Source organism: Ovis aries, chromosome 10 (genome assembly GCF_016772045.2).
Source record: "Ovis aries strain OAR_USU_Benz2616 breed Rambouillet chromosome 10, ARS-UI_Ramb_v3.0, whole genome shotgun sequence".
Lineage (NCBI taxonomy): Eukaryota > Metazoa > Chordata > Mammalia > Artiodactyla > Bovidae > Ovis > Ovis aries.
The window spans coordinates 36,738,847-36,757,099 of record NC_056063.1 but is presented as its reverse complement, the minus strand read 5'-3'; the positions used below and the strand labels follow the sequence as shown (position 1 = coordinate 36,757,099).

General features: G+C 41.9%; 1 protein-coding gene and 1 pseudogene across 12 annotated transcripts in view; one reads left to right on the top strand and one right to left on the bottom strand.

Moving 5' to 3' along the window:
- Positions 1–1,282: 1,282 nt before the first annotated feature.
- The window catches only part of CENPJ (centromere protein J), a 37,377-nt gene continuing 20,406 nt past the window's right edge, over positions 1,283–18,253 (bottom strand). For 7 of the 12 annotated variants that reach the window (XM_027973683.3, XM_042254932.2, XM_060394514.1 and 4 more), the window contains 8 exons: positions 16,833–17,075; positions 13,044–13,128; positions 5,623–5,684; positions 5,260–5,370; positions 3,497–3,637; positions 3,333–3,417; positions 3,126–3,246; positions 1,283–1,634 (listed from right to left, as the gene is read on the bottom strand). In XM_027973683.3, coding sequence (XP_027829484.1) covers positions 1,439–1,634; positions 3,126–3,246; positions 3,333–3,417; positions 3,497–3,637; positions 5,260–5,370; positions 5,623–5,684; positions 13,044–13,128; positions 16,833–17,075 — 1,044 coding nt within the window. In that variant the 3' untranslated portion in view covers positions 1,283–1,438. Of the gene's footprint in view, positions 1,635–3,125; positions 3,247–3,332; positions 3,418–3,496; positions 3,638–5,259; positions 5,371–5,622; positions 5,685–13,043; positions 13,129–16,832; positions 17,076–18,253 lie in introns of those variants that run through there. The other 5 variants (XM_042254931.2, XM_060394517.1, XM_060394516.1 and 2 more) reach the window with 2 other exon arrangements.
- Positions 9,585–9,967, top strand: LOC105611678 (large ribosomal subunit protein eL42-like; annotated as a pseudogene).

Below are 18,253 nucleotides of genomic sequence, written 5' to 3'. Positions count from 1 at the left end.
ACATCCATACATGACCACTGGAAAACCATAGCCTTGACTAGACAGACCATTGTTGGCAAAGTAATGTCTCTGCTTTTGAATATGCTATCTAGGTTGGTCATAACTTTCCTTCCAAGGAGTAAGGGTCTTTTGATTTCATGGCTGCAGTCACCATCTGCAGTGATTTTGGAGCCCAAAAAAATAAAGTCTGACACTGTTTCCCCATCTATTTCCCCTGAAGTGATACCATGATCTTCATTTTCTGAATGTTGAGCTTTAAGCCAATTTTTTCACTCTCCTCTTTCATCAAGACGCTTTTTAGTTCCTCTTCACTTTCTGCCATAAGGGTGGTGTCATCTGCATATCTGATATTTCTCCCAGCAATCTTGATTCCAGCTTGTGCTTCTTCCAGTCCAGCGTTTCTCATGAGGTACTCTGTGTATAAGTTAAATAAGCAGGGTGACAATATACAGCCTTGATGTACTTCTTTTCCTATTTGGAACCAGTCTGTTGTTCCATGTCCAGTTCTAACTGTTGCTTCCTGACCTGCATATAGGTTTCTCAAGAAGCAGGTCAGGTGGTCTGGTATTCCCACCTCTTTCAGAATTTTCCACAGTTTATTGTGATCCACACAGTCAAAGGCTTTGGCATAGTCAATAAAGCAGAAATAGATGTTTTTCTGGAACTCTCTTGCTTTTTCCATGATCCAGCGGATGTTGGCAATTTGATCTCTGGTTCCTCTGCCTTTTCTAAAACCAACTTTTCTAAATCCTGAGGTTACGTAAATATAATTCCTTATTTTCTCTGAAAACTTTTAACACTGCCTGGTTGTTTCTCAGGCCCCGCCTTTCTCACATGTCCTGTTTCGACCAGATATCACCCTCATTACAGCTGCTTTCTCCTCCCATGAGATTTGCACTCGCAGAATGAACTCTTCCTACCTGTTTGACTGATTGACTTACTTCTATATTCCCTCACTGTTTTAACTTCCCATTCTGTGACTTTGGTGGTAGATACAATGCTTTAATTTCAGCACTGATTGAGTATAGTGAGTGGAGAAATGATTCCTCCTTCAGTGATGTTTCTGAGCATGACCTTGATAGGGCTGACAGGCAGTAGGAAAATCTGTGTGATAAAAACTATGTGATACTGTATTTCTTGTACTTCCTGGTTTTCATAGCCATCACCAACCATAGAAAGCATCCCCTTATTAAAATCTATGCTGCTTATGACCATAGAAGACAAGGGAGATGAATTCAAAATGAAAGCTGCCCTGTTCATTTCAAACATAAAAAGCAAATAGTTTTATACTCCAAAGTCTTTTCTATTTATTTATATACACACACAGACGCACACACACAGAGTATATAAATTAAACCACAGAATCCACAAGAAATGTACATTTCTTTTTAACAAGAAAATCAAGTTTAGTGTCATTTCATGATAAGTCACACAATTTTCATGACAGTTTTGTGTCCATGAGAACATTACCGTCCTTGTCTTTCATTCTTACTCGACCAGATGTGTACTTGGTCTCCTGATGCCCGTTTGTGTACACAGTTTTCACAGTGCCGTCTGGATACTCCCGTCTCTTGAACTGGGCTGTATGTAGTTCTCTTTGGCCATTATTAAACTCTATGATTTTGTTGCCATCTCTGTAAATTTTGAATAGAATTCCTTTATAAAAACATGAAGATTATAGCAGGAGAAATCTGGCAGTTATTCCTCCTCCAAGAGTATCCCTGGTCCTTATTTTAAGAATAATGTCCCATTATTAAACAAAGCTAGGGCGCTAAAGTTGAGAAGCTGTCAACTTCTCAACACAGAATGTTTTTTTCTATTTTGTTTATTTCTCAAATTTCATATGAACACATATGTGGCTCTCTGCTACATACAAAGGTTAGAGAGCCACTGCTCTAGTAAGTATGGCCCTGTGGTGTCTGCATCACCCAAGAGCTCACTAGAAATGCAAATTATTTGAGTGGGGCCCAGCAACAAGCCCTTGAACAGTCCCTCCAGATTCAGATGCACCCTTAAGTTTGAGAACCACTGCTGTAAGTGAAAAACAGCACAGTTACCCTGAATGAATTGCACATTCGAAAGCTGCTAAGAGAATAAAACGTTTTTATGACAAGAAAAACATGTAATTATGTGTGATAATGGATGTTAATTAGACTTTTGTAATCATTCTGCAGTATATATAAATATCTAGTAAATTTTTGTGGTATACCTGAAACTAATGTCATATGTCATACCTCAATTTAAAAATGATAATCCTGAATGAACTAATAACATGGGATGTGTCTGAGTACAGATGAGAAAAGACTGGCCATGAGATTAAATAGATGGCTCTAGGGAACTTTTTGTAAGAGTCAAAATTGGGAAGTTTCTGAAATCTATACTGTACACATAAGCTTTTCCTCAAATTTTCTTTAGTTGAGCACCAGATAAAGAGCACCAGATTTCAGACCACAATAAGGGAAAATGTCATGACCATAAGGAGTTCCTACATTATTGCCAAGTTTACATCACATAGTTCAAGTTAATGGGTACTTAACTGCTACACTCCAGGAAAGGAGGGTAAAACTAAAAACAGGACTGGATCTGACAAACCTCTATTACGGTTTTAATAATAATGGAACCTATAAGATGCTCTTCACTGTTGATTAAAGAAGTCATCTCTGACTTCAAGAAATTTAACATTCAGAAGGATAAAGAAAGAAATTGTTAATTTGGAATTGGCTTAGAGAGGCCAGAAGAGTTAAGTGCTTTGGCTGGGACAGGAAGACCCAGAAAATCAAAATACAGAGTCCAGTTATTCTTAACAATTGACAGGGAAGCTTCCCTTCTGTGTCTCACTCACTGTTTTCAAATTTCACCAAACTTATTTCTAAATAAGTATCTGCCATCCTTTTGTGAAGTGTTCTTTAGATATCCTTTAGATCGCTAGGCTAAAGACTAAGCAAACATTCGAATCCATTGGTCTCAAACTTGTCCAAAATTCTAAAGTGCTGCAAACACATCTTACCTGCTCTCAGATTCTGAACTCAACTAAAAATGTGAATGACTTATTAAAGTTTAAGATTTTTAAACTTCATTACTGATTGAAAGTTGAAAACCAGAAACCAGTTTAACAGGTAACATACCGTTGTACTCTGACAACTGTACCATCTGGGAAAATGCTCTCTTCTTGTCCATCAGCAAACAAGTTTTTGATAGTCTGGTCAGGAAATGTGATTTCTTTTCTTCCATCTGGGAAATGTTTTTCTGTAAGAAAGGGGATTATTATAAATATTTTATTTTTAAAGGAAGGAAGAATTTAATAGAACTGAGAAGGCAGAGCAAGTTCTCACCTATTTGGCCATTAGAGAAATGTAGAACTTCCAGCCCTTCTGGGAATGTGGTGTGGGCAGTCTGCGTGGCTGCATAGTAGTAGATCTGTAAAGACAAGGAGTCAGCGCTACCACTCCTTCAGGGGTGTTTATCCTACAGAGAAAACACACCTGTGGAAACCTACCACTCTCCCGTCTGGCATGACCTGCTTGATGTCACCGTTGAAGAAAGTGACAGTGACGGTCTCCCCATCTGCACTCACTTCCTTTCGCGTTCCATTTGGAAACAACACAACATGGCACCCATTCTTATAAACCTTCTCTATCTACAAAAAAGAAAACCAAACTAGCAAAAATTTTCTGAGACCACATGACAAAAAGTCCCTAATTCTTATAAATTACTTACTTTGATATTTTTCATAATAAAAATTAAAATATTTCTTGGAGAGAAAAGTTCCAATTCAAAACAATCAACTTCACCTATTAGCACATCATGTCCATTCTTAAGTCACCTATTCCCCACAAACTTTTCAGTTGTTTTTTTAGGCAACCTTCAGATTATCACTTCAGCTCTAAACACTTCAACAAATCTCTCTACTGAACAGTCAGTAACATAACCAAACTATTATCATCCCTAAAAAGCTGTAATTCCCTCATTATATCATATCCTTCACACTGTTTTTCTTAAATTCGCCAAAAAAAAAAAAAAAAGGCTTTGTATGGTTTACTTGAATATGGATGAAAACAAGGTCCACACACACTTGGGTTGATGTGTCTCTCCAACCTCAGTTTTTAATGGTCCCTTCGTTTCCCCATTTTAATGCCAACTGTTGAAGGAATGAAGTCACTGAACATATAATATTGACCACATTCTGGATCTGGACAATTGCTTTTCTACTTTAGCGTCAGTTAACATGTTGTCATATCCTGTTTCCTTAAAAAACCCAGTAGCTACTATCAAGGCTTGATTACATTCCAGGTGAATTATTCTGACGAGTGCCTTTTAGGTACAGCAGTGGGCTCTGTATGACAGCGTATCCAGAAATTCAGTAAGTACGCAGCTGCCTCATGACCTCAGCACTGACTGGGTGGCATCATGAGACCCGTCAAACTTTCATCTGAGGTTTCAGCAGCCACTGATGACTGCTGCCCAAGACCCTTCCTTTCATTAGACCTTGTACACTGGTGATATCCTAATTTTCTCATTCCTCTTCTAAAAAAGAAAACCGTTCCTCATCAACAATTTGTTACCCGAAAGTAAAGTGTTGCTTTTGAACTGTGGTGTTGGAGAAGACTCTTGAGAGTCCCTTGGACTGCACGGAGATCCAACCAGTCCATCCTAAAGGAGATCAGTCCTGGGTGTTCATTGGAAGGACTGATGTTGAAGCTGAAACTCCAATACTTTGGCCATCTGATGCGAACAGCTGGCTCATTTGAAAAGACCCTAATGCTGGGAAAGATTGAGGGCAGGAGGAGAAGGGGACGACACAGGATGAGATGGCTGGATGACATCACTGACTCGAGGGACATGAATCTGAGTGAACTCTGGGAGTTGGTGATGGACAGGGAGGCCTGGCATGCTGTGATTCATGGAGTCGCGAAGAGTCGGACACAACTGAGCGACTGAACTGAACTGAGGGCATACAACTGAAGCTTTTACAAGTACTAGGGGTTACCAAGGCTTTCAGTCGTATCTGGGGAAAGAACAAGACGTTTAAACAATGGGACTGTACTCCTCATGTTGCACCTCTCAGTTAGAAATGGCAACTAAATGCATTTTCATTTATGAAGTGTTTTCAGAGGAGTCCAAAGGTTCAGGCTGAGGACATGTACCAAAGCACTGAAGACCTTAAGCCCCATCAAGTCTCAAAAGTCAATGATTTTAGAATCTGTTTCAACTATATTTTAACCCATGTCTTTTTTTATTAAAAAAAAAAAAAAAAGTAACCTTTCCATCAGGATGGCTGATTTCTCCCTCAATTTCCTCTTTTTCATCTTCTTCTTTATAGTCAGGATCTGGAAAGTTCACTGGTTCAGGCAGCTCCCTGGGTGAGGCCATCTATAAGGACAGGAGGCTCTTAGTCTGTGCTATATGACATGTAATAAAAATCTCAAGCAGCTAAAACTTTAACACTTATGTCCAAAAGCCAGATTTCACTATTATAGGATTCTATGGCTAGTGTTGGTGTTGTAAAGAAAACCTTTACGATGTTAAGTAAAAAGCTTCCTTTAGAAATGGAAACTTAAACCAGTTCACTAATCAACCGTAAGCCTAAGAAATATGTCTGAATATATAAAAACAAAGATTTACCTGTCCCTTCTCCAAGCTGCCTAAATCACGAGGCTCAGACTTGGATCTTTGAGATGGATTGCCTGTTAGAATATTATTGTCAAAGTTAGTTTGATTATTTAATTGAAAGATTTTAGTTTACTCAATACTATGGTCAAACATTTCCGTAGTTCACTCATTATTTAAGAAAGTTTTAGTATTTTTCTTAACTAATTCCTAGCTCTTCATTATATACATTCAAATGCTTATTCAAATACTTAAGTCCTGATGACCAAGAAAGACAAAGACAGTATCCGTTTTCTGAAAGTTTACAACCTCTTTCTGGAGAAAGAGACACATGCTCAACCAACCTAACAGATAAACCTGAAGGTGCTCTGGAGACAGTCACCAGGAGCTTTAGTTAAGAGGGCAGAAATGGAGAACAAAGAGTAGAAGCATCCAGAAAAACACAGAGAATCTGGCTTGAAAAAGAAGCTGGATAGACCTAATGGCTATGGTCTAAACTTTTTAGATCATGACCAATACACCCAATTATACTGTGTATTAGTACACACATTATAAAATAAGCACACATGCGTGTACACGCGCACACACAGACACCACACCACCACAGCAACAACAAACTGAAGTTAGGTTAAAAAGGCACTAAAGTTCTAATACTGTCTTCCTATATGCCAATGGATAGTAGTCCTAAATTTGAAGGGTTTCAAGCTCAAGTGCCAGGATCTGACTTAAATGTAAAAAACCAGAATGGATCCTGAATGCTCCAAGAATGGAGAAGAGCAAAGGTAGAGGGTCCACTAAGCAGGCTGTGGGCATCTATGGAGATGGCAGTTTGTGTGCTGTGTCAAATAACAGACCCAAGGATCCCAAGTTGCCAGGTACTAGCAATTTCATATGCTTCAACATACTTAATCAATTCAGAAAAACATCAACATCAGAGGAGATTCATTTAAGGACGGATGGGAATGCAGGGGAATGGGGAGTAAAGATAAAAGGAATCAAGGAGCACACAGAGGTTTTGGCTAAATGACCAACTTCCCCCACGTCACAGGTACAAAAACCACACTGCAGTCTGAGCTCTGTGTTAACATCACCTCTGAATCCTGTAATCACCCTCCAAAGAAGAGACTAATATCCTCGTTTTATAGGCAAGAGGACTACCCATAAAGAAGTGAAATTCAACTACATTAAAGAAAGAAACTGGGGAACTTTTAAGGTGACATCAGCATCATGGCAGCTAAGCCATTCTTCTTTCCCCTTAACAACTAACTTGACATCTGTAACTGAACAAAAGAGCCTCAACGCCTTACACCCAGGGATCTGGGGGAATTCTTGCCCACCCATGCATCTGAAGATAGACCAGACCTCAGTAGGAGTTGTGGACCCAAGGGACTCGGCAAACCCATCCCATCCCCACTCACTATGGGAGGAAAAGCCTGGAGAGAATGGACCTGAAGATGTCCAGGGTAGACGAGCAGGCTACCAGGGCAGGAGAGAGACAAGTTTGAATGCAGAGCAGAGGGGAACCCGAGAGAGCTGCCCCCAGCCCAAGGGACAGTGCGTGGACCTGAGTTGTGTTGTGGCGGCAGACCACCTCTCCCGAGGAGGACATGGAAAGCTTGAGGGGGGAGCAGCTGCCCAGCCGCCTGCCATGTGGCTCACAAGCTGCTTTCTCTCCAGGAGCACCTGAACTGAGGAGGGACTGGACCTCCACGACTAGGGGGTGTCAGGAAAAGAGGAGGGGAACAGGTAAGAACATCATGGGCATGGAGGGATGCAGCTCCTGCTGTCCACTGCAGGACCTCTACTGGAGGTCCACCCATGCCACTCAAGGGTTGCCCCCTGGGCCCACACCCCCACTGCTGCCAGCTCCTTGTGTGTCTGCATGGAGCGCTCAGAAAATAGGCCACAGTCAGTCTGCGGACAGGGAAGGAAGCACAAACTTGAGCTATGGCCCTACCTCCTGGAAAACAAAGATTTCTAGCAGCCAGCCTGGTGAATTGAAGGAACCAATGAAGTCATAAAAGCTTTGTTAAGGAAGTATCTGCTACTTCAAATTCTGGAGGTGAAGAATTCAATGACAGATGAAGAATGCAACAGAGAGCATCTACAGCAGAGCAGACCAGATGGAAAGAACAAGCGACTTGGGAAACACGAATTCAAGAATAATACAGCTAGAAAAGGAGATGAAACTAAGAAAGCCAACAACAGCTATTGGATTCCCACTAGAAGGGCAAATACTTGAATAACTTGTTCCAGAAGAGGAGTGGTATAAAGGGGCACAGAGTTTAAAGAAATCAGAGCTTTTATTATTTAAAGAAATAATAGGTGAGAACTTCCTAAATCAATGATAATAAACCTTCAAGGCAGCCAGGGGAAAAAAAGAAGTATCCTATGAAGGCACAGTCTTAGGCTCTCAGTGGATTTCTCAGCAGAAACCCCAAAGGCCAAGAGAGGAAAACAACATATCCAAAGTATGAAACAAAAACTGCCCACCCAGACTACTTTATCCGGCAAAGTTATCCTTCAGATATGAAGGGGGAAATAAAGGCTTTCCCAGACAAAGACTGAGGTAGTTCAGCATCACCTGACCTATAAGACACTGCATGAAATGCTGAAAGGATATCTTCAAGTAGAAACAAGAAGATGCTAACCAGCAACAAGACAACATGAAAGTACACAACACAACACACTGGTAAACGTGAACAGTCAGATGATAAAAAAGCAAAAACCTAATCCACCTAATTATAGTATAACGTTTAAAGGAATATTTTTTAAAACTCCAGCTATGGAATTCCCTGAAAGTCCAGTGGTGGGGACTCTGCACTTCCACTGTAGGAGGTAAAGGTTCGGTCCCTACTAGAGGAACTAAGATCCCACATGCTATGCAGTGCTGCGAAAAAAAAAACACCAGCTACTACGTTACTGAAATCAGAGCATAAAAAAGGCAAATTGTGACATCAAAACATAAAAGGGTGGTGGAGTCTTTATAATGATAAGTTGCTAATAGCATACAGTAGATTGTTTTATCTTTGAGATGTTGACCACAAGCAAAAATCTAGAGTTGATCCACAAATACAACAAAACAAGATGAAGCACATCACCATGGGAAAAAGTTTATAGAGGAAGGCAGAAACGGAGGAAAAGAAACAATGGAAATAGAAAACCAAAAGAAAGCAATCAATAGGATGGCAGTCATAAGTCCTTACATATCAATAATCAACTAATGTAAATGCCCATAGAACAGAATAGAAAACCCCCTACATATACAATCAACTAATACTCAACAAGGGAGTCAAGAACACCCAATGCGGGGGAATGCACAGTCTCTTTATAAAACAGTGCAAAAACTGAACACATGCAGAAAAACAGAATTGGATCTCTCTCACACCACTCACAAAATGAACTCAAAATGGATCAGGCTTAAACATAAGACCTGGTACTGTAAAAGTTCTAGAGCAAAACAAAACAAAGAAGCTCCTTAACAACAGTCTTGGCAATAATTTCTTGGCTATAACATCAAAAGCACAAACACCAAAAGCAAAAACCATCAAACTTAAAAGTTTCTGCCCAGCAAAGAATCAACAAATAACCTACAGAATGAGAGAAATGTTTTATAAACCATCTATCAAATTAAGAGTTAATATACAAAATATATAAAGAACTCATGCGTGCACTTTAGTCGTGTCTGACTCTGCGACCCTATGAACTGTAGCCCACCAGGCTCCTCTGTCCAAGGGATTCTCCAGGCAAGAACACTGGAGTGGGGTCCCATACCCTTCTCCAGGGCATCTTCCCAACCGCGGGATCAAACCCAAGTCTCTTAGGTCTCCTGCATTGGCAGGTGGGTTCTTTACCACTAGCACTACCTGGGAGGCCCTAAAGAACTCATACAACTCAATCATTAAAAAACAGAGCACAAAAAAATACAATTTAAAAATGGGTTGAGGGCTTTCTGTGCTGGTAGCACTCTCGCAAACATGGTGAATGTTCCTAAAAGCCGCTGAACTAAGTATGGCAAACACCAACCCCACAAAGTAACCCAGTACAAGAAAAGCAAGGATTCTCTGCATCCCTAAGGAAAGTAGCATTATGACAGGAAGTAGAGGGACTCTGGTGGGCAGACTAAGCCGATTTTCCAGAAAAAGGCTAAAACTACAAAGATTGTACTGAGGCTTGAATACGTTGAGGTGTCGAGCCCAACTGCAGATCTAAGAGAATGCTCGTTATTAAGAGATGCAAGTATTTTGGGCTGGGAGGAGATAAGAGAAAGGGCCAAGTGATCCAGTTTTGACCTTCATGTTTTGTTTTATTAACAAGACAATAAAAATTTGAGATTGTTTATGTGCTCGCTTCAGCAGCATGTATACTAAAAATTTGAGATTATTTTAAAAAAATAAAAATGGGCAGAGGAACTAACTAGAAAATATTTTTAAACATGGTATCCAAATGTCCAAGAGGTATATGAAAAGATGCTCAACATCACTAATCATGAGGGAAATGCATATCAATGGCTATCAAAAAAAAAAACCCAGACAAGTGATAACAAGTATTATCCTGTTGGGTACCAAGGATGTGGAGAACAGGAAACCCTTGTACAATGGTGGTGGGAATACAAATTGGTACAGCCACTAGGGAACAGTATGCACATTCCTCAAAAAATTAAAAACATAATTACCATACAATTCAGCAATTCCACTTCTGAGTATACACATCCAAAGGAAATGGAAACAGGATATTGAAGAGATACATACATTCCCATGTTTACTGCAGTATTATTCACAATAGTCAAGATATAGAAAATAACCTAAAGTGCCCTTCCATGAATGAATGAAGAAAATGTAGTAAATATATACCAGGGAATACTGCTGTATGGTATAACTTATATGTGGAATTTCAAAAAGCCACACATTAAAACAGAGAATAAAACAGTGGTTACTAAGGGCTAGGAGGTGAAAGTTAGGGTATACCAACTTGCAGTGAGCTGTAAATAAGTCCTAGAGATACAAAGCACAGTGTAGTGAACAACAATACTATGCTATAATCATCAAACTTGCTAAGAAAACTAGATCTTAATTATTCCGACCACCAAAAAAGAAATCATAACTGTGATTTAATAGAGGTGCTAGGTATGGACAAACTGACAGTCACATTACAATATCTAAATGCATCAAATCAACATGATAGACACCTCAGATTTACACAATGTTATAGCGCCAAAGAATTAATGCTTTTGAACTGTGGTGTTGGAGAAGACTCTTGAGAGTCCCTTGGACTGCAAGGAGATCCAACCAGTCCATTGTGAAGGAGATCAGCCCTGGGATTTCTTTGGAAGGAATGATGCTAAGCTGAAACTCCAGTACTTTGGCCACCTCATGCGAAGAGTTGACTCATTGGAAAAGACTGATGCTGGGAGGGATTGGGGGCAGGAGGAGAAGGGGACGATCGAGGATGAGATGGCTGGATGGCATCACTGACTCGATGGACGTGAGTCTGAGTGAACTCCGGGTGTGATTCATGGGGTCGCAAAGAGTCGGACACAACTGAGCGACTGAACTGAACTGATATGTCAGATATATTTCAATTAAAAAAGATACTTTTTATATCTTTAACATATTAAGAGTAAAAAAAGACAAGCTAGACACTGGGAGAAGATACCTGCAGTACATGAAACTGTTAGGGTTATGAGGATGTGGGGACCCTCCCGCAAACAATAAAGAGACAGCTCCACAAAATAAAGATCTCATCCATTTCTTCTCAAAAGATGAATTCTGAACAGCCACTAAACACAGGCAAATGTGTTCAACATATTTAGTAATAGTGATGCAAATTAAAACTATGAGATACAGATGCACTCCTAACAGACTGGCATGAATTTAATTCTGAAAATTAAGTAATAACAAGATGTGGAGCAAAGCAAGCACTTACATTGCTGATGAGAGAGTAAAATCACTTTTGGGAAATTTTTGGCAATATCTGTTAAAGATATTCCTACAAATTACTCAGTAACTCTAGCCCTAGGTATATGTCTTACAGAAATAAATGTATACCAGCAATGTGTAGCAAAGTTCACAGCATCATTGTTTAACATCCCAAAACTTAAAAGAATACCATGGAATACATACAGCATGACTAACTCTTCAGAAAGCTCAAAAAAAGTGAAACTTTTTTTTTAGGACTATACCTATGAAAGTAGAAACTATTTTCAAGGAAAAGCAATGTAATATGATCACAGAAGAGGCAGTTCTGAGGTGTTGCTAATTCTTATTGTGGGAAGTGGTTACTCATATTTCCTTTATAATTTTCAAACCACATGTTATATCCATTTCTATAAATTTAATTTACAGAAATACTTTCTAAAACTTCAGGCAGATTAAAGACCCAGGTGTGAAAACAAAAGTTCATAGAAAAAATAGTGTATTTGTGACTTGATGTTTGAAAAGGATTTCTTAGCCACAAAAAGCAAAAACCATTTTAAAAAAATTGATTAAATTCAATATTAAAAGGAAAAACACATGTATAAAGAAACACAAACCAAAAAGCTAAATATAGATGGGCAGAAGATACTGGCAGTGCTTATAATTAACTTTAATAAGCAAAACCTTATAAGCGCACACACAGAGTTTTAAACGGGCAAAAGAGATGAACAGGCAATTCACAAGAGGAAACTCAAATGTCCACTAAATATCAAAAGATGTTCACATTACCTCATCGGTTATCAGAGAAATGACAGTGACTCTTCATTTCACACCCATCTCACTGGCCAAATTAAAGTCTAAGCAGATCAAGTGTTAGCAAGCACAAAGAGCATGTTCTGTTGACAATAAAAAAAACTGCAAAGGGAAGTGAAAGTCGCTCAGTTGTGTCCAACTCTCTGTGACCCTAAGGACTGTACAGTCCATGGATTTCTCCAGGCCAGAATACTGGAGTGGGTAGCCATTCCCTTCTCCAGGGGATCTTCACAACCCAGAGATCGAACCCAAACATCTCTTCAACTGAGACAAACCTGATGTGACCCTATATCCTACCCCTGACATTTGTCTAAAAGAAACTCACATGACCAAGACTTGTCCTATTCATTCTGTGACATAGAAACATGAATGCCCATCAACAAGACAGCTTAACTGTGGCAAATATACATGGAATATGTATAGCTGGAGTTTATATGTATTACTGAGGGTAGGTCTTAAAACATTGAGAGAGAAAGCAAATGGCGGAGGGATGGAGTATGACACAATACTATGTTGATTTATGGACACAATGTACTAAAAGAATGAAAAATAAGAAAAGGAATGTGGTCTGGGTGCAAATTAACTGGAAGTAGGATACACAGGGGCTTCACTTATATTTGAAATATCTTATTTCTATTAAGTTGGTGTAAATTCTCCACTCTTTAAATTTCTAAAATATTTTATAAAAAGATCATGCAACTATCTTACCTTGTGTTGGCAAATGATTTTTTTTGTACTTTTCTACCTGGGTTCCTGAAGAAATCTGACTCTTTTGAAATCGAATTGATGAATTCTATAGTATGAGAAAATGTTGAATATAAAATTAGTTTAGTCTACACATTAGTACATGGAAAGAAAGTAACAGAACTCAGCTTACAAAGGGAATATTTTAAGTGTGTTCAATTTATGCTGTTTTCATATATACTGAGTGAACAAGCAGAGTGAACCAGCTGCTCCTAGGAATGGACTACACGCATCCTCACACGCCACCTCTGGAAATACATTCACTCCTCAAGTGAGGCACAGCAGACAATGTGAAACAACAGTTTTTGTGACGTTACCAGAGCGGTCAGAGGAGAGGGCTGGAACTCATGGTCAGACACCAGGAGACTGCACACACTGTCCTCCCACCCCCCAGGGTTAGAGGTCAGTGGAGATGTCCTCCTTACTCCCATCTCCTCCTCCAGCCAGCTCTCCTTCTCTCCTGCCCAGTCAGTCTCATCCACGTGCCCCGCTTGTCAGGAGATGATGCCATAGCTGCCACCTCTAGACCACTCTCTCCTACCTCAGCTAGTACTCTAGCGGACAAAGGAGAACTAGTCATTATCAATATCTGCAATTATTAAGAGCTGCAAAAGTATCAATTTTAGAGCAACTTACAAAATAATAATCATTCAAAAAGCCAGTGCCATTTAATAAAGTGCCAAAGTATTTAGGGGTGAGATGCCACAATTTCTGCCATTACCTTCAAATGGTTCAGCAAAACACTTTACATGGAAATGTGGCAAAATGTGAACAATGATTAGATCTAGGTGAGTGTTCAGGTATTCATCATACTATTCTTTCAAATTTGTTTGGCTCAACTTTCATAATAACATGTAGGGAGGTGGGGAATCTCACCCTCTGACTCCACGTCCTATCTTCCCAGCTCACCCCACTGACACCCTCCCTCCTCCAGGGCTTACAGCCTGCAGGGTCCCACGATCCACTGATCGTTGTTTCCTGCGTCTCCCCAAACCTCTGCCCTTCTTGAGCAGACTGAAATCATGGTTCACTGCAGTCACTCTTACTATATATACTGTCAACTTCCACGCCCCTCTCACTCTGGTATTCACTGGGCTGACATACCTCTGCTAACTGTCTACCATTTACACTCGAAAAGCTGAATAAGCAAAAATAACATAATTCCTACTTGAAACATACCATCTCTAACCTCTGTGGAGTCAGACCACATTTCCCCCTTGCTTTGCGCTCTTGGAGACCCCGACTTCCCGTCCCTCCCTCCCCTCAAAGCTCCCAGAGCCTCCTCCATCCCCCCTCCCAGCAGAGAGCCAGGCTTCCCAGCCCTCTGAGAAAAGGTAAAGGGCTGGGGGAACTTCCCACCAAGGGCTCCCCCACGTCCAGCTCTGGGTTCACCCCTGAGCCGCCCCATCACCAGGCACAGACGTCCATGCCAGTGCCTCCACCCCTCAAACCTCAGCTCCTCTCCACGTGCACACCACTTCAATGACCCTCAGGTTGTATCCTACATCAAGGTTTTCCTCTCCGCCTACTCAGTCCTACTAATACATAAACACTTGTTAACTTTCCCGTCTTAAAACAAAACAAAAAAAAACTTCCCCTGCAGCTACTACCTCATTTCCTTAGACTTCTGCACAAAGCTTTACACTCTGTCTGAAGCTTCTCATTCTCTCACCCAGTCAGGCTTTCCTCTGGCAAATTCAAGGATCCACTTTCAGCCCTCACCTTACTCAGCAGCAGCCTCTGAGGCTCGGGCCTCTCTGCCTACTGTACTTGGCCCTCAGGACACCACACTAACCTCCCCATTTCAGCTCTGGTTCTTTCTCCTCACCATCCATACCTTCAGCCCTAATGGTCTGGTCTCTCCCACACATTCTGAGGGCCCCAAACTTCTAGCCCAGACCTGACCTTCTCTAGATACACACCCAACTCCGCCCTGTGTCCACCTGATGTCCAGCAGGCAATTCAAACTCACCTGACCTAATCTGAGCTCCTAACATCCATACCCCGGGAAATGTGTACTCTCTTTTGAAGGGACAAGTGATAAATGGCCAAAAAAAAAAAAACAAACGACGCTCGACTTGGAAGCCCACTTTCCTGCTGTCACACCCCATACCCAGTTTATCACTAAATTCCACCCACATCTCCACCCCCCCCGCAACCGCGCCGCAGCCTCAGTCACCAGTCTCTGTTTAAGGCCACAATCCCCCAATGCTCCTGAGCCCACCTCAGTCCACACTCACATCTGCAGCAGGGGGACCACCCCTCCCATGCATCCTTCCGAGAGTTAAGAGATCTCACTCAGAAGAAAAGGCAGCACTCCGGGAAGTGATTAAGGCCTAAGGAAAGCTGCACTGGCCACTCCAAGCCCATCTCCGATGTCACAACCTGCTCTGCTCCCCAGGATGGACTCTGCTCCAGCCTCACCAGCCACAGGGCTCCTCTGGCCTCGGGACTCCCAAATCGTCTTATCCTGGCTCACTGAGCCCTCTCCTGGCCGTTGTTCAAACCTCGCTTTCTCAGGAGGGCTTTCCCCAGATGCTGGCCAGAAAATTGCAACACCCTCCCCCAACAGGTATCCCGCCTCCTTGCTTTTTCTCCTTAGTCCTCATCACAACCTCACACACCATGTCCAACACTCATCTTTCTCCCACCACTGGAATACAAGTTCCAAGAGGACAAGAAGTCTGTTTTGTTCACTGCTTGATCTCCAGTGCCTCAGTGTCTGCACATCACAGCTGTGAATATAGATGAGTAAAAAAACCAACAGTTGATTCAAAAGGATCATATGCACACAAAAAAGAGGATCTCTGCAGAAAATTTACTTACCCTGTTTTAACTGAGATTACCTGCCTATTGCATTATAATTCCTCTACAAGAATTATCAAAATGAGGGACTTCCCTGATGGTCCAGTGGTTAAGAATCCATGTGCCAATGCAAGGGAAAATAGGTTTGACCTCTGGTCTGGGAAGACTTCACACGCCACAGAGCAACTGAGCCCACTGAGCCACAACCACTGAGCCCTCAGGCTGCAGCTGCTGGGCCTCCACGCCCTGAGCCCATGTGCCACAAGAGAAGCTGCGGCAGTCAGCCCACACAACTAGAGGAGCCCCCACTTGCTTGCCCCACTGGAGAAAGCCCGTGCACAGCAACAGAGACCCAGCACAGCCATAAATAAATAAACAACAAGTTTTTTAAAAAAAGATTAAAAGCGGGACTTCCTTCATGGTACAGTGGTTTTAAAGAATCATAAAAATGAGTTTGAAATCTTTACAATGCACAAAAGAATTTAACTGTGGTGAAATACACATAGAACTGCCATCTCAACCTTCTCAAGGCAGTTCAGTGTTTAAATACACTCACACTGCTGTGCAGCTGCACCACCATCTCCAGAGCTCTTACCTCACAAAACTGAGTCTGTACCTAGGAAACAGCAGCTCCTCCCCCTCCCCTCCTCCGGCCCTGGCACCCACCCTCTGTATCTTTCTATGAATCCAACTCCCCAAATATTCAGCATCTCCCCAGGGTGACAGAGGCTTCCCTAGTGGCTCAGTGGGAAAGAATCTGCCTGTAACGCAGTTCGATCCCTGGGTCAGGAAGATCCCCTGAAGGAGGAAATGGCCACCCACTCCAATATTCTCGCCCGGAGAATCCCACGGACAGAGGAGCCTGGTGGGCTACAGTCCATGGGGTCGCACAGAGTCGGAAACGACTGAGAGACTAAATGACAACAGAGACAAGGTGACAAAACCTACCAAGAACCCATCTTTCTTTGAGGAGGTCACACACTGACCCATCCTGGCGCTGCTCTCTGTGGCTTCTGCTTTCTTCCAGGCTTCCAGTCGGAACCTTTCCATCACTTTTATTTCCTCCCGGAGGTCTGTGTTCTCTCTGACCAACATTTCTATCTGGCTTCTAAGACGGCCATGTGTACTAGACCACTTTGCTTCCTTTCTTTTCAGATCTTCCTGTAAATCAGATACCTGCCGCTTCAAAGCCTTTCCAAATAAAAAAAACACAAAACACCATTACTAGAATTAAAACAATGCAACAGAATAGACAACACATCAACAAACCAGGATCACTAGCCCAGCACAAAGAGCAGAAAAGGGAAGACTCAGCAAATCACATTTCAGAAACATCAGGTTCCTCAGGAAAAGGAACGAGGTTCAAGCTGGAGTCTCACCTCATACCATCACCTGGAATTTTGTTCCAGGAGATGGTGACAGGGGCGGGGGGGGCGGCGGGTGGAGGGGGGTGGTGCAGGGAAGGGTGTCAGGCACCACATAGGAGCCATGTGGTAATTGAGGTCTAATCTAAGATATTAACTGAAATAGAAAGAGACAAGTGGGGTTATCTGGCGAAGAAAACAGTAACAGGAATCCATGACTAACTGAAGGAAGAGCAGTGACAAAGGGAATAAATGAAGTCAGAACTCCCAGCCCTGAAACTGGGTCTACCTGAAATTCCTGAGACTGAAACTGGGTCTGAAAAAATGACTTGTTTCAGATGCACTGAATGACTAAGTGAAGAAACTCCTGGAGATGTCTGAGGAAGCTACCTGCAACTGTACAAACAGAAATCAGCCACCTGCACCCACATAGGTACAAATTACGGAGAGTGACTGAGAGCGGAGGGAAGCCAAATCAAGAAAGCATTGCCACCACCCACAAGCTCACTCCGACTGAGGTGTGAGTGAGGAGGCCCACCACCTCGTGAACACGTGTGGGCCTGGACACCCACCCGCCCTCTCACAGCCTCATAGCAGTCAACAGAGCAGCAAAGGCAACAGGGGGAGAATAGGGCTCAGGGGCCCTTCCCAGGTGTGACTTCAGAGACAGACAGAGGCTGGACGCAGGTGAGGTCAAGGCCCTTCCTAGGGTTCGATGTCAGATAGACAGACTCAGGGCCCAGTTGAGGTCAAGGCTCGTATCCCAGTTTTGTGCCATGAAAACACATGAAGCAAGGTCATTACCTCCCTGAACTTCCTATTTATAAAACGGTGGGGTGCAACCAACAAGTGAGCAATTTCTAACTGGTAACCACTGTTATCATGTGGGAAAATAAACTATTCTACTAAAATGGTAACTCATTAATCTAAATAATTTAAGACTCCAAAGTCAAATAAACCAAAAATAAACAAACAAGATCGGAGAAGGCACTGGCAACCTACTCC